Source organism: Petromyzon marinus, unplaced genomic scaffold (genome assembly GCF_048934315.1).
Source record: "Petromyzon marinus isolate PM22_M1 ecotype Great Lakes invasive population unplaced genomic scaffold, UKy_Petmar_22M1.pri1.0 PM_G_Scaffold_37, whole genome shotgun sequence".
In the NCBI taxonomy this organism is placed as follows: Eukaryota; Metazoa; Chordata; class Hyperoartia; order Petromyzontiformes; family Petromyzontidae; genus Petromyzon; species Petromyzon marinus.
In genome coordinates, this window is record NW_027422950.1 from 912514 (window position 1) to 936306 (window position 23793).

The 23793-nt window shown below is 49.5% G+C and overlaps 1 protein-coding gene across 1 annotated transcript in view; it reads left to right on the plus strand.

Moving 5' to 3' along the window:
- The first annotated feature begins 1043 nt into the window (after positions 1-1043).
- LOC142915936 (adhesion G protein-coupled receptor L3-like) overlaps positions 1044-23793 on the plus strand; it is a 33644-nt gene continuing 10894 nt past the window's right edge. Inside the window, exons 1-4 of the mRNA XM_076061561.1 lie at positions 1044-1310; positions 6077-6656; positions 17539-17642; positions 18197-18359. Of these exons, the coding sequence (XP_075917676.1) occupies positions 1158-1310; positions 6077-6656; positions 17539-17642; positions 18197-18359 (1000 nt within the window). The 5' untranslated portion in view covers positions 1044-1157. The remainder of the gene's footprint in view (positions 1311-6076; positions 6657-17538; positions 17643-18196; positions 18360-23793) is intronic.

Consider the following 23793-nt stretch of genomic DNA (forward strand, 5'->3'; position numbering starts at 1 on the left):
AAACCTACCATTAAAATTATAGACTGATAATTTCTTTGTCAGTGGTCAAACGTACAAAATCAACAGGTGATCAAATGCTTTTTTTTCCCTCACTGTAACCGACGTGCGATGATGAATCTGTCGATGTATGCCACAGGCTAAGCTCCCGATGCACATGCCACATGTGCATGTTTAAGAAACGCGATCGTTCCCTGTGGACATTCGGCTTCATCAGGCTCTGCTGCGATGCAGACGGCACCCATGTTAACATACGCCCATCAGTACACGCATGCAAACGGTGGTGGGGTGTCAACTACCTCGCCTGGTATACAGGAGGTCGTGGGTTCGATCCCAACCTTGAGGCTTGTATACTTGGAAGCTTGCACGTTAACCCTGTGGTCATGTGGAGTTCTCGCCGGGTCCTCCAGTTTCTCCCTCCGCGTGTAGAATCAACGTCACGCATTGCGAGTATTTGGACACTGCTGTGCATTTCCACATGATAAGTCACTTTCGTTGATCTGTCATTTGTGTGGCCAAGTTGCTTTGGCGAAAGAGTTTCGTGGCTCAGTGGGCCTTACCTGCTCAAATATTAAGAAAAGTTTTCATTTTTTTATTTAAAGCTTTCGTGACTGCAGGGATTCATATTCTTGGTTCTTTCGGTAAAGTCACCACGTAGAAGGGAAACAATAAAATAATAAAAATATAAAATAATAAACTTCTCACGACGTTTCGACTGCAACACAAGAAGCAATCATCATCAGGTGTGAAACCACAGCAAGAAAATTTGAAAAAAGTGGCGGTTATTTTTTTTCTTCAAATTTTCTTGCTGTGGTTTTCACACCTGATGATGATTGCTTGTGTTGCAGTCGAAACGTCGTGATAATTTAATTGTTTTATATTTTTATTATTTTATTTCCTTTCTACGTGGTGGTGACTTTACCGAAAGAACCAAGAATAAAAAAAACGTTTTCAGTTGATAGAATATCAACTTAGGGAGCAGCCGCGAATCCCTGACCCGACCGTTCGTTCATTCGTCTGTCCCTCGTTTTCCCTGGGCAGTCTTCCCGTGCCCGGGCAGCGTCCTCCTCGTTGGCGAGGCCTCGCACCTCCTGGAGGCGAAGCAGCAGGCCGGCTCGTGGTGCCGCGACCCGCTGCAGGCCACCGACAAGGTGTACGTCATGCCGTGGACGCCGTTCCGCACCGACAGACTCGTGGAGTACGCCTCCCTCCAGGACATCCTGGCCAGGCGACCGCTCACCAACTACAAGCTGCCGCACCGCGTCGACGGCACGGGCTTCGTGGTGTACGACGGAGCTGTGTTCTTTAACAGGGTCGGTGCCCGGCGCCGGGGGGGGGGGGGGTTTCCGCGTGAGCACCAGTGGGATGATGGATGGCAGATGGCGGTAGGGGCGGTAGGGGCGGTAGGGGCGGTAGGGGCGGTAGGAGCGGTCGGGGCGCCGCGGTGGAGAGATGTTAACTACCTCGTTTAGAATCCACACGCTTTTAGAGTAATTGGCCGCTATTACTTTGCCACGTGAGAAGCCGCTTGGTTGAGCTGTCATTTTTTGTGTGGCCAGCTCGCTTCTGGAAAAGAGCTGTATGGCTTGGTGGACCTTGCCTGGTACGACAGAGCCGTGATGATGATGATGATGATGACGATAGGGGCCGTAGGGGCGGCGCGGTGGAGAGATGTTCACTACCTCGCCTGGTATGCAATAGGCCGTGGGTGAAACCACTTGGCAACGTCGCCCCTTCCCCCTACTGGCAGCGTATACCCGTCTGTGAAATGGCGCCTTCATTCGTGATGGCCCCTGCGGTTCTCAGATTGGCGCGAATACCAAATGTGTTGAATTATTAATCGTGTTCATTACCCGAAGTATAGGACGGTGGTGGGGAGAGAGCTTTTGCCAGAGGGCCGGATAGAACTTTGATTTCTCTTTCCAGGTGGGGGCACCCACACATACGCTGACACTAAACTTTTATCAGGCTAGGGACTGTTGCAATGACTGGTGGAGAGATATTTTTATTATTTTATTGTTTCCCTTCTACGTGACTTTACCGAAAGAACCAAGAATATGGTGGAGAGATGTTTACGACCTCGCCTGGTATACAGAAGCTCGTGGGTTCAATCCCGACCATGGCGCCTGCTGCTGTATATTTGGAGTTTGCGTGTTCTCCCCGTGGATTTTTCCTCTGGGTCTTCCGTTTTTTTCCCTCCACGTTGAGAATCGACTTCACGCGTTCAGAGTATTTGGCTGCTGTACATTTCCACTCCGTTGAGCCATCATTTAGTGGCCAGGTTGCTTCTGAAAAAGAGCTATCCCGGCTCAGTGGTCCTGACCTGTACAATAAAAATAGTTAATAGTTTTATAGTTTGTAAACTGAGCTCAGAACTCCAGTAAACATTGCAGTTGCTGAATGAATTAACTGGGGAGCGAGAGCCCTCCAGTTGTGAGCTGTATATACAACAACAACAACCGCCTTTCGCCACTAAGTGGCGGTGACGTCACCACGACGCTTGTGCCAGGCCATGTGCACCTTGAGGCCACGTGAAGTGTCGAATGCCCGCTGGCAGGAGGTCACGGGGCACACCCAGGTGCCATGGGTCGACTGACTGAGATGACCGAGATGACCGGCTGATGCACCACCTGTGCCCCCTACTGTGCCAACTTGCTGTGTTTTAGCCACCCGGCGCTCCGCTCGTTGTTGTGAGCGTCGCTCCTCAACCCTCTGTTGTTGTTGGAGGGCGACTGCCTACAACTGCCCAGTAGTGTCCTTCACGAGCCTCCTCCACAGAGGCCGATCTTGACACCGCTGGTACCAGTCATTGGCAAGTCCACTCAGCTCCACATCCTCCTGTACCACGTCACTCCATCTCTTCTCTAGCCCGTGCCGCGCCCGTTTAGCCACCTCGATCCGGCCGAACAAAAGCGATTTGGGCATGCGGTGATTGGGCATGCGGGCTACATGGCCCAGCCAACGCAGCCTTGCCTGCCGGAGGAGCTCACCGATGGGACTTTGTCCAGATCTTTCGAGGATTTGTGAACTCCTCACACAATCCAGTCTGGTTAAACCCAGGATGGATTGTAGGCAGGCCAGCCTAAATGTTTCTAACTGGCGAAGGTGTTCCATTAGGGGTGTCCACGTTTTGCAAGCATAGAGTAGGGAGGGAATGACTGTGGCCGAGAAGACCTGAAGCTTCTTGCGGAGTGACAGACCAGGTAGCTTCCACACAGCTTTATGCAACGATGAAAAGATGATGCCGCTCGACTGATTCGGAGTGAGACCTCTGCTGTTAAACCGGAGCCTGTCATGAGCACACTGCCCAGGTATGGGAAACTCTCCACTCTCTCCACAACTGCCCCATCACCGATTGGGAGTTGTGGGGGTGGAGTGTCCGATGGTACAAAATACCCAGGCAGGTGCTTAGTTTTGGTGTGGCTGATGGTAAGGCCCCACCACTTCATGGCACACTCAAGTTTCAGCAGCAGCGCCTCCAATTTCTCCTCTGAGTGAGCTGCTATTACCAGGTCGTCGGTATACATAACTTGGTTGACCAATAGGGAGCCATCCCTTGACCGCACCCGGGCATCAATCAGCCTCCCATTCTACCTGTACCAGATGGAAATTCCTCGGGTACAGCTACTGAAGGCTTCACGAACTACGTGGTCGAAATAGATGTTAAATAATGTTGGAGCCAGAGGACATCCCTGTTGCACCCCAAGGTGTACAGGGAATGGCTCTGACTCCCGGCCACGTAGTTTTACCTGGGCCCGCTCACTATCATGAAGGTCCTTAATGATCATGAGCAGAGGCTCAGGGATTCCGAAAATACGAAGAACAACCCAGAGCCCAGGCCTATTGATGGTATCATAGGCCTTGACCAGGTCAATGGAGCAGAGATGCAGGTCTTGTTGGAATTCCCTACACTTCTGCTGTAGCACACGGGCAGAATATATGGCATCTGTTCAGGACCGCCCTTTCCTGAAACCGTATTGGAGCTCTGCCAGCCTCTCCTCAGTGTGCCTAGCAAGGCGATGTTGAATAATCCTTGAGATTCCCCTGTAGTTGTTACAGTCTGTGCGGTCCCCCTTCTTAAAGAGGGGGACCACCAGGGCATCCTTCCAATCCTGCAGAACCCATCCAGTGGTCCAGACTGTTGTTATGATGTCATGTAGGGCAGTCTGTGCACAAACGCCACAATCCCTCAGCATTTCGCTTGGGAGATCATTTCTGCCCGGTGCCTTTCCTGGTTTCAGGCTCTGGATCGCCTTCAGTACTTCCTCAATGGATGGCACATCAGCCAGCCACTCACAGGGGGTGACTTCTTCCTCCAATATTTGAGGCACCGCAGCCTCAGCAGGGTCATCCCCACTTTGTCCCATGATGTTTTCCAGGCTGAGGGATTCCCCTCCCCCAGGACCTCACATAAATGCTAAGCAAATCTGCAAACCTGTTCCTGGGGGTCAGAGATCGGATCACCGTTCTTTCCCCTAATGATGGTAATAGGTGTGGCGCTGCAGGTTACTTTTTTGATGGAGTTAAATAGAGATTTGTGATCGCGGGCCATTGAGGCAGACTCCATCTCCACAGCAACCCGCGACCACCACCCATCCTTGCAGTGCCTCACGGCTCTCCGAACCTCCGAGCGAAGGATGCGGTAAGCCTCCTCATTCTCCAACGTGGGATGCTGTAGCCGATGAGCGTGGGCCTGTCGCTTTTTCTCAACCATCCTGAACACCTCCTCTGTCAGCCAGGGTCTCTGGGGAGGTCTGGACCGCGTACCCAAAGCAGCCATACACACACACAAAGATAAAGATCCCCCATATAGCCTTAACAGACTGTAGGGGCAAGTGCTGTTAGCGAGCAGCTATGAAGGCCGGAACGGTACACGAGGGGGTGGGTGGCCAGCACCACGCCCGACCGCCTTTGTCTCCCCAGTGGCAATGTTTTTATCCACCGCACCAGGTACTCATTTGAGGCTGAGTCGACTTAGGGGAGGCCCAGAACCGGTTCAGATAATCGTCACCGGTGTTGGCCGTGAGAGGAAATCGAACCCGGGTCGCCGGGTTCGTAGCGCAGTGCGCTAACCGCTACACTATCATACACACATACACACACACATACACACACACACTCAGACACTCGCACTCAAACACCTTTGTACCTTCACCTCCGCTCTCCCTCACACACTGTGAGGAGCGCCCCCACGCACTTCACTTGTGCTCATCAAAGACCAAGATCCCCTGTAGAGCCTTCAACAGACTGTTGGGGCAAGCGCTGTTAGCGAGCAGCACCTATAATGGGCAGGCTCAGCGTACGAGGGGCTGGCGTGGCCAACACCACCACCACCACGCCCGGATCTTTCATGCTCACACCTTCACCCACTTATACACGCACACACACTCACACTCTCCTCTCACGCTCACCTTTCCTCTCCCCACCCCCTCTCCCTCACACACTCACTCACTCACCTCTCTCCACACACCCACCTCTCCCCACACACTCACTCACTCACCTGTCACACCCACACTCACCTCTCACACCCACACTCACTCACCGCTCACACCCACACTCACTCACCTCTCCACCACACACACACTCACTCACCTCTCACACTCACTCACCTCTCCACCACACACACACACTCACTTAACCTCTCACACCCACACTCACCCACCTCTCCACCACACACACACTCATTCACCTCTCACACCCACACTCACCTCTCCACCACACCCACACTCACTCACCTCACCACACACTCACTCACTCACCTCTTACACTCACTCACCTCTCCACCACACACACACACACTCACCTCTCACACTCACCCACCTCTCCACCACACACACCCACACTCACTCACCTCTTACACCCACACTCACCTCTCCACCACACACACACACCACACTCACTCACTCACCTCTTACACCCACACTCACCTCTCCACCACACACACACCACACTCACTCACTCACCTCTTACACCCACACTCACCTCTCCACCACACACACACCACACACTCACTCACCTCACCACACACTCACTCACTCACTTAACCTCTCCCTGCCACCCACGCTGTGCGCCGTCGCAGGAGCGAACGCGCAGCGTCGTCAAGTTCGACCTGCGCACGCGCGTCAAGGACGGCGAGGCGTTCATCCCCAACGCCAACTACCACGACACTTCGCCCTACCGCTGGGGCGGCAAGTCCGACATCGACCTGGCGGCCGACGAGCACGGCCTCTGGGTCGTCTACGCCACGGAGCAGAACCACGGGCGCATGGTGGTGAGCCGCTTAAATCCGCGCGCGATGCGCGTCGAGGCCTCCTTCGAGACGGCCTACGTCAAGCGCTCGGCCTCCGACGCCTTCATGGCGTGTGGCGTCCTCCACGTCCTGCGCTCGACTTACGAGGACGACGGCGACGGAGGGGCGGACGCCGCGGGAGGAGGAGGAGGAGGAGGAAGAGGGGGAGGAGGGGGGACGAGCGACCGCATCGACTACGTGTACGACACCGACTCGCGGCGGGACGCTCGCGTCTCCGTCCCGTTCCCCAACCCGTTCCGGTTCATCACGTCGGTGCAGTACAACGCGCGCGACCGCGCCCTCTACGTGTGGAACAACCACCACGCGCTGCGCTACGTGCTGCGCTTCGGCACGCGGGACCCCGCTGCGGGTGAGCGGGAGGGTGTCGGTGGGGTTGGTTGTGGGTTGGGGGGAGCGGGGGGGGGGGTTGTGGAAGAGTGGGGCGGTGGGGAGAGGTTGGATTGGAGTTTGAAAGTCCGCTTTGTCTTCTTTGGTTCTTTCGGTAAAGTCACGTAGAATGAGAATAAAATAATAAATTGATAAAATAAAATAACACAATAATATTCTCACGACGTTTCGGCCACAACACAAGCGGCCTTCATCAGGTGAAGGGACGAGACTGTCTGGTAGGACAGCGCTGGAGTGAAAAAAAGCCACGTTCAGATCACGACCTTTAAGCTGTGTCAGAAGAAACAAAGCGCCTTGACAAAGGAATTAGCATATAATTTAGCATTGAAATGGCCGAGTGATTATCTTGTGACTGGTCACAGAAATGGCTATGTTTAAAGTCAGAGCATACACATTCACCGAGGCACCTAGTACAAATCAAACAGGAGAATTTAGCATTGAAATAACAAGGCGAATTTAGCATTGAAATAACTGAGTGATTAGCTAGTGACTGGTCACAGAAATGGCTATGTTGAAGTCAAGGTCTACACATCTGAGCTATTCACAGTAACTGGGTATACAATACAATGTATAATGAATACTACATAGTGAACCAATAAAAAAACTAAAATATAAATTACCTTAATGTTATCAATAAACTCTATATTCTCCAATCAGCTAAGCTACCAACAATAAGTCGTTATATATCACAATGCTATATGGCGAAAAAATGGGTGGATTCTTACCCTCAACTTTAGCAACACGGATAGCTACGGGCACCGTTCAGACGGACGAGTTCATCCAAGGTTGGAACAGAGGAGGGGGAGAGAGACAGCTGCGAGGCGCTATTATACTTCATGTTGTAAACCATACCATTAACCGTGGTGTGAGAGGTATTAAGAGTCAATGCTGGTGAAAGAGCTGCGGTCTGAAGGTCATCGTAAAATACAATTAATTAAGAACGGAAATGGTTTGAAACATCTTTCCAATGGTTACTAAGCCAGAATCCATCTTCTCGGTTGAAATTGTCTCTGTGCTTGTATATGTGAATGGCCTCATGAACGAATCTCTCATGGTAGCCGGTTGGTTTGCAAAGAACCTCCGTCTTGGAGAAGTCAATGTCATGTGAGCCCACTGAATTATAACAGTGATCTGCCACGGCAGAGGAGTTCGTCCTACCGTGTTTCAAGTCTGCTTTATGTTCACGGATGCGGTCCGAGATATGTCGTTTGGTTTCTCCAATGTAGCTACTACCACAGAGGCACTTTAGTTTGTGAACGCCCGGGTACTGTATGTCTGGAACAGCATCTTTTACAGATGGAACTAGATCACGGATTTTATGTATTGTGTTGAATCGGACCTGGATCTTGTGTTTATTCAGGATTTTGGAGATCTTTTTAGTGACCCCTGCAATGTAGGGTAAGGTGATGGTTTTGAGTGGCTCCACAAGAGAATCCTTCTTCATGACTGGAGTGATGGCTTTGCGGATTGTGTAGTCGGAGTAACCATTAGCCCTGAGAGCCTGGTGTACGTGCTTGAGTTCACTGGTAATGTGTTCCTGGTCGGAAATGCATTGGGCTCTAGGGTATAGAGTCTTGATGAGGGAGTTCTTCTGGGATGGATGGTGGTGGGAATCCGGTTTCAAGTAAGCATCTGTATGGGTAGCTTTCCTGTAGACAGAGTGGCTCATTGAACCATTATGTCTCCTTTTAATTACGACATCCAAAAAGGGTAGTTTGCCATCTTTTTCGACCTCCATGGTAAATCTGATGGCTGGGTGTATGGAATTGATGTGGTCGCGGAATTGGTCTAGAGCAGGCTGGCCATGTGGCCAGATGACAAAGGTGTCATCCACGTACCTCTTCCATAAGGTCGGGCGTAGAGTGGCATTCTGGATGGCGTCAGTTTCAAAATTTCCATGAATACGTTGGCTACAACCGGAGATAGGGGGGAGCTCATTGGGGTGCCCTCAGTTTGTTTGTAGAAAGTTCCATTCCAGGTGAAGTATGTCTTGGTTAAGCAATGTCTCACCAGGGGGGGCACATCAGTGTGCAGTCCTTGATGAACCAGGTCTTCAATGATAGCGATGGTGTCAGGTACCGGGATTTTGGTGAACAAGGACACCACATCAAAACTGACAAGCAGGTCGTCTGGAGACAGAGAAATGCCTTTGATTGTCGATACCAGGTGAGTAGAATTTAGTACCGCAGAGGTGGTTTTTCCAGTGAAAGGTCACAGTATATGAGCAAGAAAACGTGCCAGTTTATAGGTGGGGGAGTTGATAGTAGAGACGATGGGACGAAGGGGTGTATCTTCTCTGTGTATCTTTGGAAGGCCATATAATCTTGGTGGTCTGGCAGCAGAGGGTTTCAACGAGAACTGTTTGGTCTCATCAATTAATGCTGTTGAATCAGAAATGATTTTGTTCGTTTTGGTAACCAGGCTGTTGGTGGGATCTCTTTTTATTTTTGTATAGCTGCCATCGTTGAGTAGTTCTTGAATTTTGTTGTTATATTCTGTTTTGTCCATGATGACAGTGGCATTGCCCTTGTCGGCTGAGAGGACGACAATATCATCCCTCTTTTTTAATTGAGATAATTCAAAACGTTCGTCTTTGCTGATGTTGCTGGGTGGCAACTTAGCGTTTTTGAGGGTTGCAGCGATTTCAGATCTTGCTACGTCTGCAGCGATGGGACTCAAGCCCTTGAGTGCAATGTCGACATGGGCAATGATATCATTAACCGGTAAGTGTCTCGGTGTGACAGCAAAGTTTAGACCTTTAGCTAAAACGGATTTCAGACCATCAGAAATGGAACTGTTACTGCGATTAATTACGACTTTGTTGACGTCTATCTTTTCGGTGTGTGGATCCGATTTTTAGCTGGAGAGGTGATTGAATTTGGAAATCAAATTGTCCCTACATTTGGTCGACATAGTGGCAGCCGAAGAGGTAGTCATATTGTCTACATGTTCCCAATCCGATGTAGACATTGTTGCTGTCAATGTTAAGTGTGATTTGTAGAGTGTCTTGTCTAACTGATTGAGTTCGGTGCGTGTAAGTCTGATTTTTTCCGAGATAAGAGCGAAGCAAGTTCTAGCTAGAATTCGTTTTGCATTTAGAGAAGTTGCAACAGCAGAGGTTGGTATTACCTTAGAGTTGCGGCATCTCTTCAGAAAGGTGAGAGACTCGATTAGTTGAGCCTTCTTATCCCGGAGTCTGTTGAATGATCTTAAGGATGTGTGAAATCCCTCCCCGTAGAGGCGGTTAAATTTCGATTTAAAGCTTTCGTGACTGCAAGGATTCATCTTCTTTGGTTCTTTCGGTAAAGTCACGTAGAATGAGAATAAAATAATAAATTGGTAAAATAAAATAACACAATAATATTCTCACGACGTTTCGGCCACAACACAAGCGGCCTTCATCAGGTGAAGGGACGAGACTGTCTGGTAGGACAGCGCTGGAGTGATTAAAAGCCACGTTCAGATCACGACCTTTAAGCTGTGTCAGAAGAAACAAAGCGCCTTGACAAAGGAATTAGCATATAATTTAGCATTGAAATGGCCGAGTGATTAGCTTGTGACTGGTCACAGAAATGGCTATGTTAAAGTTAAAGCATACACATCCGCAGAGGCACCCCTTGACAAAGGAATTAGCATAGAATTTAGCATTGAAATAGCTAAGTTAAAGCATACACATCCGCAGGGGCACCCCTTGACAAAGGAATTAGCATAGAATTTAGCATTGAAATAGCTGAGTGATTAGCTTGTAACTGGTCACAGAAATAGCTATGTTTAAAGTCAGAGCATACACATTCACCGAGGCACCTAGTAAAAATCAAACAGGAGAATTTAGCATTGAAATAACTAGGCGAATTTAGCATTGAACTAACTGAGTGATTAGCTAGTGACTGGTCACAGAAATGGCTATGTTGAAGTCAAGATCTACACATCTGAGCTATTCACAGTAACTGGGTATACAATACAATGTATAATGAATACTACATAGTGAACCAATAAAAAACTAAAATATAAATTACCTTAATGTTATCAATAAACTCTATATTCTCCAATCAGCTAAGCTACCAACAATAAGTCGTTATATATCACAATGCTATATGGCGAAAAAATGGGTGGATTCTTACCCTCAACTTTAGCAACACGGATAGCTACGGGCCCCGTTCAGACGGACGAGTTCATCCAAGGTCGGAACAGAGGAGGGGGAGAGAGACAGCTGCAAGGCGCTATTATACTCCATGTTGTAAACCATACCATTAACCGTGGTGTGAGAGGTATTAAGAGTCAATGCTGGTGAAAGAGCTGCGGTCTGAAGGTCATCGTAAAATACAATTAATTAAGAACGGAAATGGTTTGAAACATCTTTCCAATGGTTACTAAGCCAGAATCCATCTTCTCGGTTGAAATTGTCTCTGTGCTTGTATATGTGAATGGCCTCATGAACGAATCTCTCATGGTAGCCGGTTGGTATGCAAAGAACCTCCGTCTTGGAGAAGTCAATGTCATGTGAGCTCACTGAATTATAACAGTGATCTGCCATGGCAGAGGAGTTCGTCCTACCGTGTTTCAAGTCTGCTTTATGTTCACGGATGCGGTCCGAGATATGTCGTTTGGTTTCTCCAATGTAGCTATTACCACAGAGGCACTTTAGTTTGTAAACGCCCGGGTACTGTATGTCTGGACCAGCATCTTTTACAGATGGAACTAGATCACGGATTTTATGTATTGTGTTGAATCGGACCTGGATCTTGTGTTTATTCAGGATTTTGGAGATCTTTTTAGTGACCCCTGCAATGTAGGGTAAGGTGATGGTTTTGAGTGGCTCCACAAGAGAATCCTTCTTCATGACTGGAGTGATGGCTTTGCGGATTGTGTAGTCGGAGTAACCATTAGCCCTGAGAGCCTGGTGTACGTGCTTGAGTTCACTGGTAATGTGTTCCTGGTCGGAAATGCATTGGGCTCTATGGTATAGAGTCTTGATGAGGGAGTTCTTCTGGAATGGATGGTGGTGGGAATCCGGTTTCAAGTAAGCATCTGTATGGGTGGCTTTCCTGTAGACAGAGTGGCTCATTGAACCATCATGTCTCCTTTTAATTAAGACATCCAAAAAGGGTATTTTGCCATCTTTTTCGACCTCCATGGTAAATATGATGGCTGGGTGTATGGAATTGATGTGGTCACGGAATTGGTCTAGAGCAGGCTGGCCATGTGGCCAGATGACAAAGGTGTCATCCACGTACCTCTTCCATAAGGTCGGGCGTAGAGTGGCAGTCTGGATGGCGTCAGTTTCAATTTTTTCCATGAATACGTTGGCTACAACCGGAGATAGGGGGGAGCCCATTGGGGTGCCCTCAGTTTGTTTGTAGAAAGTTCCATTCCAGGTGAAGTATGTGTTGGTTAAGCAATGTCTCACCAGGGGGGGTACATCAGTGTGCAGTCCTTGATGAACCAGGTCTTCAATGATAGCGATGGTGTCAGGTACCGGGACTTTGGTGAACAAGGACACCACATCAAAACTGACAAGCAGGTCGTCTGGGGACAGGGAAATGCCTTTGATTGTCGATACCAGGTGAGTAGAATTTAGTACCGCAGAGGTGGTTTTTCCAGTGAAAGGTCACAGTATATCAGCAAGAAAACGTGCCAGTTTATAGGTGGGGGAGTTGATAGTAGAGACGATGGGACGAAGGGGTGTATCTTCTTTGTGTATCTTTGGAAGGCCATATAATCTTGGTGGTCTGGCAGCAGAGGGTTTCAACGAGAACTGTTTGGTCTCATCAATTAATTCTGTTGAATCAGAGATGATTTTGTTCGTTTTGGTAACCAGGCTGTTGGTGGGATCTCTTTTTATTTTTGTATAGCTGCCATCGTTGAGTAGTTCTTGAATTTTGTTGTTATATTCTGTTTTGTCCATGATGACAGTGGCATTGCCCTTGTCGGCTGAGAGGACGACAATATCATCCCTCTTTTTAATTGAGATAATTCAAAACGTTCGTCTTTGCTGATGTTGCTGGGTGGCAACTTAGCGTTTTTGAGGGTTGCAGCGATTTCAGATCTTGCTACGTCTGCAGCGATGGGACTCAAGCCCTTGAGTACAACGTCGACATGGGCAATGATGTCGTTAACCGGTAAGTGTCTCGGGGTGACAGCAAAGTTTAGACCTTTAGCTAAAAGGGATTTCAGACCATCAGAAATGGAACTGTTACTGCGATTAATTACGACTTTGTTGACGTCTATCTTTTCGGTGTGTGGGTGTACCCCCCCTTGTGAGACATTGCTTAACCAACACATACTTCACCTGGAATGGAACTTTCTACAAACAAACTGAGGGCACCCCAATGGGCTCCCCCCTATCTCCAGGTGTAGCCAACGTATTCATGGAAAATTTTGAAACTGACGCCATCCAGACTGCCACTCTACGCCCGACCTTATGGAAGAGGTACGTGGATGACACCTTTGTCATCTGGCCACATGGCCAGCCTGCTCTAGACCAATTCCTCGACCACATCAATTCCATACACCCAGCCATCAGATTTACCATGGAGGTCGAAAAAGATGGCAAACTCCCCTTTTTGGATGTCTTAATTAAAAGGAGACATGATGGTTCAATGAGCCACTCTGTCTACAGGAAAGCCACACATACAGATGCTTACTTGAAACCGGATTCCCACCACCATCCATTCCAGAAGAACTCTCTCATCAAGACTCTATACCATAGAGCCCAATGCATTTCCGACCAGGAACACATTACCAGTGAACTCAAGCACGTACACCAGGCTCTCAGGGCTAATGGTTACTCCGACTACACAATCCGCAAAGCCATCACTCCAGTCATGAAGAAGGATTCTCTTGTGGAGCCACTCAAAACCATCACCTTACCCTACATTGCAGGGGTCACTAAAAAGATTTCCAAAATCCTGAAAAAACACAAGATCCAGGTCCGATTCAACACAATACATAAAATCCGTGATCTAGTTCCATCTGTAAAAGATGCTGTTCGAGACATACAGTACCCGGGCGTTTACAAACTAAAGTGCCTCTGTGGTAGTAGCTACATTGGAGAAACCAAGCGACATATCTCGGACCGCATCCGTGAACATAAAGCAGACTTGAAACACGGTAGGACGAACTCCTCTGCCATGGCAGATCACTGTTATAATTCAGTGGGCTCACATGACATTGACTTCTCCAAGACGGAGGTTCTTTGCAAACCAACCGGCTACCATGAGAGATTCGTTCATGAGGCCATTCACATATACAAGCACAGAGACAATTTCAACCGAGAAGATGGATTCTGGCTTAGTAACCATTGGAAAGATGTTTTAAACCATTTCCGTTCTTAATTAATTGTATTTTACGATGACCTTCAGACCGCAGCTCTTTCACCAGCATTGACTCTTAATACGTCTCACACCACGGTTAATGGTATGGTTTACAACATGGAGTATAATAGCGCCTCGCAGCTGTCTCTCTCCCCCTCCTCTGTTCCGACCTTGGATGAACTCGTCCGTCTGAACGGAGCCCGTAGCTATCCGTGTTGCTAAAGTTGAGGGTAAGAATCCACCCATTTTTTCGCCATATAGCATTGTGATATATAACGACTTATTGTTGGTAGCTTAGCTGATTGGAGAATATAGAGTTCATTGATAACATTAAGGTAATTTATATTTTAGTTTTTTATTGGTTCACTATATAGTATTCATTATACATTGTATTGTATACCCAGTTACTGTGAATAGCTCAGATGTGTAGATCTTGACTTCAACATAGCCATTTCTGTGACCAGTCACTAGCTAATCACTCAGTTATTTCAATGCTAAATTCGCCTAGTTATTTCAATGCTAAATTCTCCTGTTTGATTTGTACTAGGTGCCTCGGTGAATGTGTATGCTCTGACTTTAAACATAGCTATTTCTGTGACCAGTTACAAGCTAATCACTCAGCTATTTCAATGCTAAATTCTATGCTAATTCCTTTGTCAAGGGGTGCCTCTGCGGATGTGTATGCTTTAACTTTAACATAGCCATTTCTGTGACCAGTCACAAGCTAATCACTCGGCCATTTCAATGCTAAATTATATGCTAATTCCTTTGTCAAGGCGCTTTGTTTCTTCTGACACAGCTTAAAGGTCGTGATCTGAACGTGGCTTTTTTTCACTCCAGCGCTGTCCTACCAGACAGTCTCGTCCCTTCACCTGATGAAGGCCGCTTGTGTTGTGGCCGAAACGTCGTGAGAATATTATTGTGTTATTTTATTTTATCAATTTATTATTTTATTCTCATTCTACGTGACTTTACCGAAAGAACCAAAGAAGATGAATCCTTGCAGTCACGAAAGCTTTAAATCGAAAAGTCCGCTTTGTCTTGCAGTTCGATGGCATTATGACAATAATAATAATAACAGTGACGATAAAAATTAATTTGCTTGCTTCATGCCGCTGCTGGTGGAAGGGATTCTACTCGAGGGAGCTCTAGAGAGGGTACTTGGCCTACTCTTGCACGCTTGCCAGACTTCTTTGAGAGGCGGGAGTACGAGGACACGCTTTGGCCCACCATAACGACCTACCCATCGAATACCAGGCGAGGCGGTTAACATCTCACCACGGAGAGAGAGAGAGAGAGAGACACGCAAACTCCAAATATACAGCAGCAGCAGGCGTCAGGGTCGGGATCGAACCCACGACATCCTGTATACCAGGCGAGGTAGTTAACATCTCACAACGCAGAGAGACACGCAAACTCCAAATATACAGCAGCAGGCATCAGGTTCAGGATCGAACCCACGACTTCCTGTATACCAGGCGAGGTAGTCAACATCTATGCCACTGCGGTGCCCAAGTTGAGGAGTTGGTTGTCAACAGACACTCGCCGTCGCATTCGACGACGACTCAAAACTGATTTTCCTGCTCAAGAAGAGAGCGTCTCGACGCATTTGGCTCTCACCTCCCGCTTACAACCCTGAGCCAGCGGTGGGAATTCCACCTTCCTATGGCGGGGCCAAGTTTGCTCACAGGACAATGTCATTACATTCAGAGCGAGTGATTAAATCCAGCCGCTCGTACCAAACTGACCTTTTAAAACCAGAGGTAGGACCCCATCCATGGCCCGCGGGTTTGCTTCACAGAGGCCCACAGCCGCATGAGGACTGCCACGGGTGATTGTTATCCATCGCCGGGAGGCACTCATCGGCTAAACGGCGCAGGGGTCTCAAGTCGCTCTCCCATCACCGCCTCGTCTGTTTGACATTTTTATTGAACTCGCTCCGTCTGTTGTTGACGTGTACTCAACAGACGTCTGCAATAACCGCGCACATACTCACGGTGAACTTGCAAATGGAAACATCACGCTCCGGTAGTATGTGATGCACTGTCTTTGAAACGTATTGGCCTACACCAGAGACAGCCGTCTTTATGGCCCAGTCCCATCAGTGTCTGGCCAGAGAATGCCGAAAGGTGACCAGGACAAGGACAGCGGCACTATCGGAGCGTTGATAGCTCGGAGGTGAACAGCAACACCATCGGGAAATATTGTTTTGCCAGTATCAAAAGTATTGAAAGATAAGAATAGGTTTTAGCCCTTTCTGCCAATAACACAGGAGGCTTTATTTAAAGCTTTCGTGACTGCAGGGATTCATATTATTGGTTCTTTTGGTAAAGTCACCACGTAGAAGGGAAATAATAAAATTATAAAAATATAAAAAACAATAAAATTCTCACGACGTTTCGACTGCAACACCAAGCAATCGTCATCAGGTGTGAAAACCAGAGCAAGAAAATGTTCTTGCTGTGGTTTTTTCTTGCTGTGGTTTTCACACCTGATGATGATTGCTTTGTGTTGCAGTCGAAACGTCGTGAGAATTTTATTGTTTTATATTTTTATTATTTTATTGTTTCCCTTCTACATGGTGGTGACTTTACCAAAAGAACCAAGAATATGAATCCCTGCAGTCACGGAAGCTTTGAATCAAACCTCCTGTGTTATTGGCAGAAAGGGCTAAAACCTATTCTTATCTTTCAATACTTTTGATACTGGCAAAACAATATTTCCCGATGGTGTAGCTGCTCACCCCCGAGCTATCAAGGCTCCGATAGTACCGTTGTCCTTGTCCTGGTCACCTTTCGGCATTCTCTGGTGAGACACTGATGGGACTGGGCCATTAAGACGGCTGTCTCTGGTGCAGGCCAATACGTTTCAAAGACAGTGCATCACATACTACCAGAGCGTGATGTTTCCGTTTGCAAGTTCACCACAAGTATGTGCGCGGTTATTTCGGACGTGATTGCTTGTGTGAGGTTTCGTCTGTTTTAGTGTTTGAGCATCTTAACATCTCCTGTTTTAGTGCCAGAAAGGGGTCAAGCCTATTCTTGTTTTTCACACGGTGACCGACTTTGTTCGACGGTAGCGATCGGGGCGGTACGTTGGAACTTTCTCTCGCGCCCCGCGTGGCCGACTGCGCTAATCGGAGGTGCGTGAGGAGGCCTCCTCCTTGGCTTTTGTCTCTGACGTTGCGCTCGCCAGCTGCCCCCCCCCCCCCACGGGTCGAGCATGAGGCCAGAAAACTTTGAAGCGGCTCAAGCTTTGAACTTTTTGGGACACCGGGGATGGCCTTCCTGAAACCGGGGAACGTTCGGCCAGTGCAGGACGTTTGGTAGCCCTGCGCCGCTGCGCTTGGGTTGTGAATGTTTGCACGTTGAACTTTTTCCGCGCCGTACGTAGCCGATCATGCCAATAGGCGGTGTCGAATGGAGCGGCCGGCCGTCGCTGCTCTTGCCGCCGTCGACTGTGTAAATGTTAGCCGGTCGCGCCCGTGTCATCAATGCGGTCTTTTTGTTCTTTGCGTTTCCCACAATGCAGTGCACGAGATTTCGACGTCGGGGCCTTCCAGCGGAGGCGGCACCGCAAGTCCTCCACGGAGCCGCGTGGCGACGGTGCCGCCCATCCCTGCGCAACTGCCGCAGGTGACGGTGGTGGTGACGGTGGTGGTAGCAGCAAGAGTGTTGGCAGTAGTGGTGGTGGTGGTGGTGATAGTGGTGGGGAGCGGTGGTGCGGCGGTTAGCGCTACGCCGCGCTACGAACCCGGCGACCCCGAGTTCGATTTCCGCTCACGGCCAACACCGGTGACGATTATCTGAACCGGTCCTGGGACTCCTCTCCTAGGTCGACTCAGCCTCAAATAATTAGCTGGTGCGGTGCGTAAAAACATCACCACAGGCGGTCGGGCATGGTGCTGGCCACCCATCCCCTTGCGTGCCGTGCCAGCCTTCATAGCTGCTCGCGAACAGCACTTGCCCCTACAGTCTGTTAAAGGCTATACGGGGGGGTGGGGGATCTTTATATTTGTTGGCAGTGGTAGTGGCGACTGTGGTGGTGGCGTTGTTGTTGCTGATGGTAGTGGTGGTGAGCGGTGGCGGTTGGCGCACCGCACCTCCGATTAGCACGGTTGGCTCTGCACGGTTGGCGAAAGAGGTTCAACACTTGCAACGCTGCGCTCCACTCTTTAACGCCACCGCAGGACACGACCGACGTGAAACCGGGAGACGCGGTGCCCGCTGACGGCGGCGAGGGCGGCACCCGCGAGCCCGCATTCTGTCCCCCCACGCTCGCCCACGCCGTCCAGTGGCCCCAGCTGCCGCCGGGCAAGACGGCGGAGAGGCCCTGTCCTGCGGGTGCCGTCGGTGAGTCCGCCCGCCCTCCGCCTCCGCCTGTCTCCCTCTGTCTCCCTCTGTCTCCGAGTCTCTATCTGCGTCTCTGTCTCTCACGTCTCCCTCTGTCTCCCCCTGTGTCCGAGTCTCTATCTGTGTCTCTGTCTCTCACGTCTCCCTCTGTCTCCCTCTGTCTCCGAGTCTCTAGCTGTGTCTCTGTCTCTCACGTCTCCCTCTGTCTCCCCCTGTCACCGGGTCTCTAGCTGTGTCTCTGTCTCTCACGTCTCCCTCTGTCTCCCCCTGTCTCCGAGTCTCTAGCTGCGTCTCTGTCTCTCACGTCTCCCTCTGTCTCCCCGTGTCTCCGAGTCTCTAGCAGCGTCTCTGTCTCTCACGTCTGCCTCTGTCTCCCCGTGTCTCCGAGTCTCTATCTGCGTCTCTGTCTCTCACGTCTTTCTCTGTCTCCCCCTGTCTCCGAGTCTCTAGCTGCGTCTCTGTCTCTCACGTCTCCCTCTGTCTCCCCCTGTCTCCGAGTCTCTAGCTGCGTATCTATCTCTCACGTCTCCCTCTGTCTCTCCCTGTCTCCGAGTCTCTATCTGCGTCTCTGTCTCTCACGTCTCCCTCTGTCTCCCCCTGTCTCCGAGTCTCTATCTGTGTCTCTGTCTCTCACGTCTCCCTCTGTCTCCCCGTGTCTCCGAGTCTCTATCTGCGTCTCTGTCTCCCACTTCTCCCTCTGTCTCCCCCTGTCTCCGAGTCTCTAGCTGCGTCTCTATCTCTCACGTCTCCCTCTGTCTCCCCGTGTCTCCGACTCTCTAGCTGCGTCTCTGTCTCTCACGTCTCCCTCTGTCTCCCTCTGTCTCCGAGTCTCTATCTGCGTCTCTGTCTCTCACGTCTCCCTCTGTCTCCCCCTGTCTCCGAGTCTCTATCTGTGTCTCTGTCTCTCACGTCTCCCTCTGTCTCCCCGTGTCTCCGAGTCTCTATCTGCGTCTCTGTCTCCCACTTCTCCCTCTGTCTCCCCCTGTCTCCGAGTCTCTAGCTGCGTCTCTGTCTCTCACGTCTCCCTCTGTCTCCCCGTGTCTCCGACTCTCTAGCTGCGTCTCTGTCTCTCACGTCTCCCTCTGTCTCCCTCTGTCTCCAACTCTCTAGCTGCGTCTCTGTCTCTCACGTCTCCCTCTGTCTCCCTCTGTCTCCGAGTCTCCATCTGTGTCTCTGTCTCTCACGTCTCCCTCTGTCTCCCCCTGTCTCCGGGTCTCTATCTGCGTCTCTGTCTCTCACGTCTCCCTCTGTCTCCCCCTGTCTCCGAGTCTCTATCTGCGTCTCTGTCTCTCACATCTCCCTCTGTCTCCCCCTGTCTCCGAGTCTCTATCTGCGTCTCTGTCTCTCACGTCTCCCTCTATCTCTGTGTCTCTGTCTCCCAAATCTTCCTCTGTATCAGTGTCTCTATCTGCGTGTCTGTTTCACATCTTCCTATCTCCATCTTTCTTTCTATTTATCTGTGTGTGTGTGTCTGTGTGTGTATCTGTGTGTGTGTCTGTGTGTGTATCTGTGTGTGTGTGTGTGTGTCACTGTGTGTGCGTCTGCGTGTGTATCTGTGTGTGTGTTTGTGTGTGTGTCTGTGTGTGTGTCTGTGTGTGTGACTCTGTGTGCGTCTGTGTGTGTGTCTGTGTGTGTGTCTGTGTGTGTCTGAGTGTGTGTCTGTGTGTGTGTCTGTGTGTGTGTCTGTGTGTGTGACTGTGTGTGTGTCTGTGTGTGTGTGTCTGTTTGTGTGTCTGTGTGTGTGTGTCTGTGTGTGTCTGTCTGTGTGTGTGTCTGTGTCTGTGTGTGTGTCTGTGTGTGTGTCTGTGTGTGTCTGTGTCTGTCTGTGTGTGTGTCTGTGTCTGTGTGTGTGTCTGTGTGTGTGTCTGTGTGTGTGTCTGTGTGTGTCGCTCTCTCTGCCCCCCGTCCCCTCGCTCTCCGTTTTTGCGTCTCATGCTCTTATTTCTGTAGAACTCTCTCTGTCTATCTCTCTCTACCTATCTATTTTCTCTGTCACCCTATCTCTGTATCTTTATCTCTTTGTGCCTCTCTCTCTATCTCTCTCTACCTATCTGTTTTTCTCTGTCACCCTATCTCTGTATCTTTATCTCTTTGTGCTTCTCTGTCTATCTCTCTCCGGTTGTCTATCTCCTGCTTATCTCAGTCTCTCTTTCTCTCTGTATCCACCCCCCCCTACCCATCTCCCTTTGTCTCGCTGTCTCAGTCTGTGTCTGTGCCTCCCTCCGTGCGGGGTGGGGAGCGGCGGTGCAGCGGTCAGCGCTACGCTGCGCTACGAACCCGGCGACCCAAATTTGATTCCCACTCACGGCCACCAACAGCCAGTGACCATCATCTGAACTTGTCCCGGGCCTCCGCTTGGTCGACTCGGCCTCAAATTAGTACCTGCAGCGATTAGTAAAAAAAACATCTCCACTGGGGAGACAAAGGCGGCCGGGCGTGGTGCTTGCCACCCACCCCTCTCGTGTGCCTTGACGGCCTTCATTCGTTGCTTCTCGCTAACAGCCACTTGCTGCAACGGTCTGTTAAGGTTACACGCGGGGGTCCTTTTGTCTTTGTGGAGTGTGAGAGGTGGTGAGACGTGGCTAGATGGGATGTGGGGCTCAAGCACCGCTCAGCAATGTTGCCTTGAGGATATCACGTGGGAAAACCACATCCAATCACACACATTCTCACCAATAGTGGAGTTTTTTTGGGGGGTTAGATCGTGTAAATGTATCAGTGTGTGTCCTTAAACCCGCCACCACCCGACGCAACCAACTAGTAAGGGTTGTCACGTCACTTGCCAATTCGTCACTAGTACAGCACTAGTGTGTAGTGTATAGTGTAGTGTATAGTGTCGTGTATAGTGTCACGTATAGTAGTGTATAGTGTAGTGTATAGTGTAGTATATAGTAGTGTGTAGTGTAGTGTATAGTAGTGTAGTGTATAGTAGTGTAGTGTATAGGCTCCAGAGGATTATTTGTGTGTGTGTGTGTGTACTAGGGAGACAATGGTCTATGTAGGCTACAGAGGGATCTGTGTGTGTGTGTGTACTGGGGAGACAATGGTCTATGTAGGCTACAGAGGGATCTGTGTGTCTGTACTAGGGAGACAATGGTCTATGTAGGCTACAGGGGGATCTGTGTGTGTGTGTGTGTACTAGGGAGACAATGGTCTATGTAGGCTACAGAGGGATCTGTGTGTGTGTGTACTGGAGAGACAATGGTCTATGTAGGCTACAGAGGGATCTGTGTGTGTGTACTAGGGAGACAATGGTCTATGTAGGCTACAGAGGGATCTGTGTGTGTGTGTACTAGGGAGACAATGGTCTATGTAGGCTACAGAGGGATCTGTGTGTGTGTACTTAGGGAGACAGTGGTCTATGTAGGCTACAGAGGGATCTGTGTGTGTGTACTAGGGAGACAATGGTCTATGTAGGCTACAGAGGGATCTGTGTGTGTGTGTGTGTACTAGGGAGACAATGGTCTATGTAGGTTACAGAGGGATCTGTGTGTGGGTGTGTGTACTAGGGAGACAATGGTCTATGTAGGCTACAGAGGGATCTTTGTGTGTGTGTGTACTGGGGAGACAATGGTCTATGTAGGCTACAGAGGGATCTGTGTGTGTGTGTGTACTAGGGAGACAATGGTCTATGTAGGCTATAGAGGGATCTGTGTGTGTGTGTAATGGGGAGACAATGGTCTATGTAGGCTACAGAGGGATCTGTGTTTGTGTGTACTAGGGAGACAATGGTCTATGTAGGCTACAGAGGGATCTGTGTGTGTGTGTGTACTAGGGAAACAATGGTCTATGTAGGCTACAGAGGGATCTGTGTGTGTGTGTGTACTAGGGAGACAATGGTCTATGTAGGCTACAGAGGGATCTGTGTGTGTGTACTAGGGAGACAATGGTCTATGTAGGCTACAGAGGGATCTGTGTGTGTGTGTGTACTAGGGAGACAATGGTGTATGTAGGCTACAGAGGGATCTGTGTGTGTGTACTGGGGAGACAATGGTCTATGTAGGTTACAGAGGGATCTGTGTGTGGGTGTGTACTTGGGAGACAATGGTCTATGTAGGCTACAGAGGGATCTGTGTGTGTGTGTACTGGGGAGACAATGGTCTATGTAGGCTACAGAGGGATCTGTGTGTGTGTGTACTAGGGAGACAATGGTCTATGTAGGTTACAGAGGGATCTGTGTGTGTACTAGGGAAACAATGGTCTATGTAGGCTACAGAGGGATCTGTGTGTGTGTACTAGGGAGACAATGGTCTATGTAGGCTACAGAGGGATCTGTGTGTGTGTACTAGGGAGACAATGGTCTATGTAGGCTACAGAGGGATTTGTGTGTGTATACTAGGGAGACAATGGTCTATGTAGGCTACAGAGGGATCTGTGTGTGTGTATACTAGGGAGACAATTGTCTATGTAAGCTACAGAGGGATCTGTGTGTGTGTGTACTAGGGAGACAATGGTCTATGTAGGCTACAGAGGGATCTGTGTGTGTGTGTGTACTAGGGAGACAATGGTCTATGTAGGCTACAGAGGGATCTGTGTGTGTGTGTGTACTAGGGAGACAATGGTCTATGTAGGCTACAGAGGGATCTGTGTGTGTGTGTGTACTAGGGAGACAATGGTCTATGTAGGCTACAAAGGGATCTGTGTGTGTGTGTGTACTAGGGAGACAATGGTCTATGTAGGCTACAGAAGGATCTTTGTGTGTGTGTGTACTGGGGAGACAATGGTCTATGTAGGCTACAGAGGGATCTGTGTGTGTGTCTGTGTGTGAACGCGTGCGTGTGTGGGTGTTTGTGCACACGCTGTGTGTGCGCGTGGATCAATCACGTGAGGTGGGGAGCGGCGACTCCACTGTTGGCGCACTGCGCTTCGAACCCGGCGATCTGAATTGGATTTTCCAGCCGCAGCATCGGTGGCGATTGATATCTGACCAGAGTCTTGGGCATCCCTTAGGTGAACTCAGACTAAATCGATGAATTACCTATATGTGCAAATGTGTCCGATTGTGTATTGTGCGTGTAAATGTGTGTGCCTTCTTGTATATTTAAATGTGCGTGATTGAATATTGATTATGTGTGAGAGTGTGTATGTGTGATTGCATATTGATTATGTGTGAGAGTGTGTGTATGTGTGATTGCATATTGATTATGTGTGAGAGTGTGTGTATGTGTGATTGTATGTTGATTACGTGTGAGAGTGTGTGTATGTGTGATCGTATATTCGTATGTGTTGGTGGGCTATGAACCCATTGAACTGAGTTTGATTCCCGCTCGTGGCCAACATTGGTTCCGAACATACGAACCTACCCTGGGCTCCCCCGTGGTCTAGACGTTAACCACCTCGCCCGGTGGTCGTGGGTTCGATCCCAATGCTGACGCATTGCGGATTGAAGTTTGCATGTTTCGCTCCCCGTGGTCCCGTGGATTTTTCCCTGGGT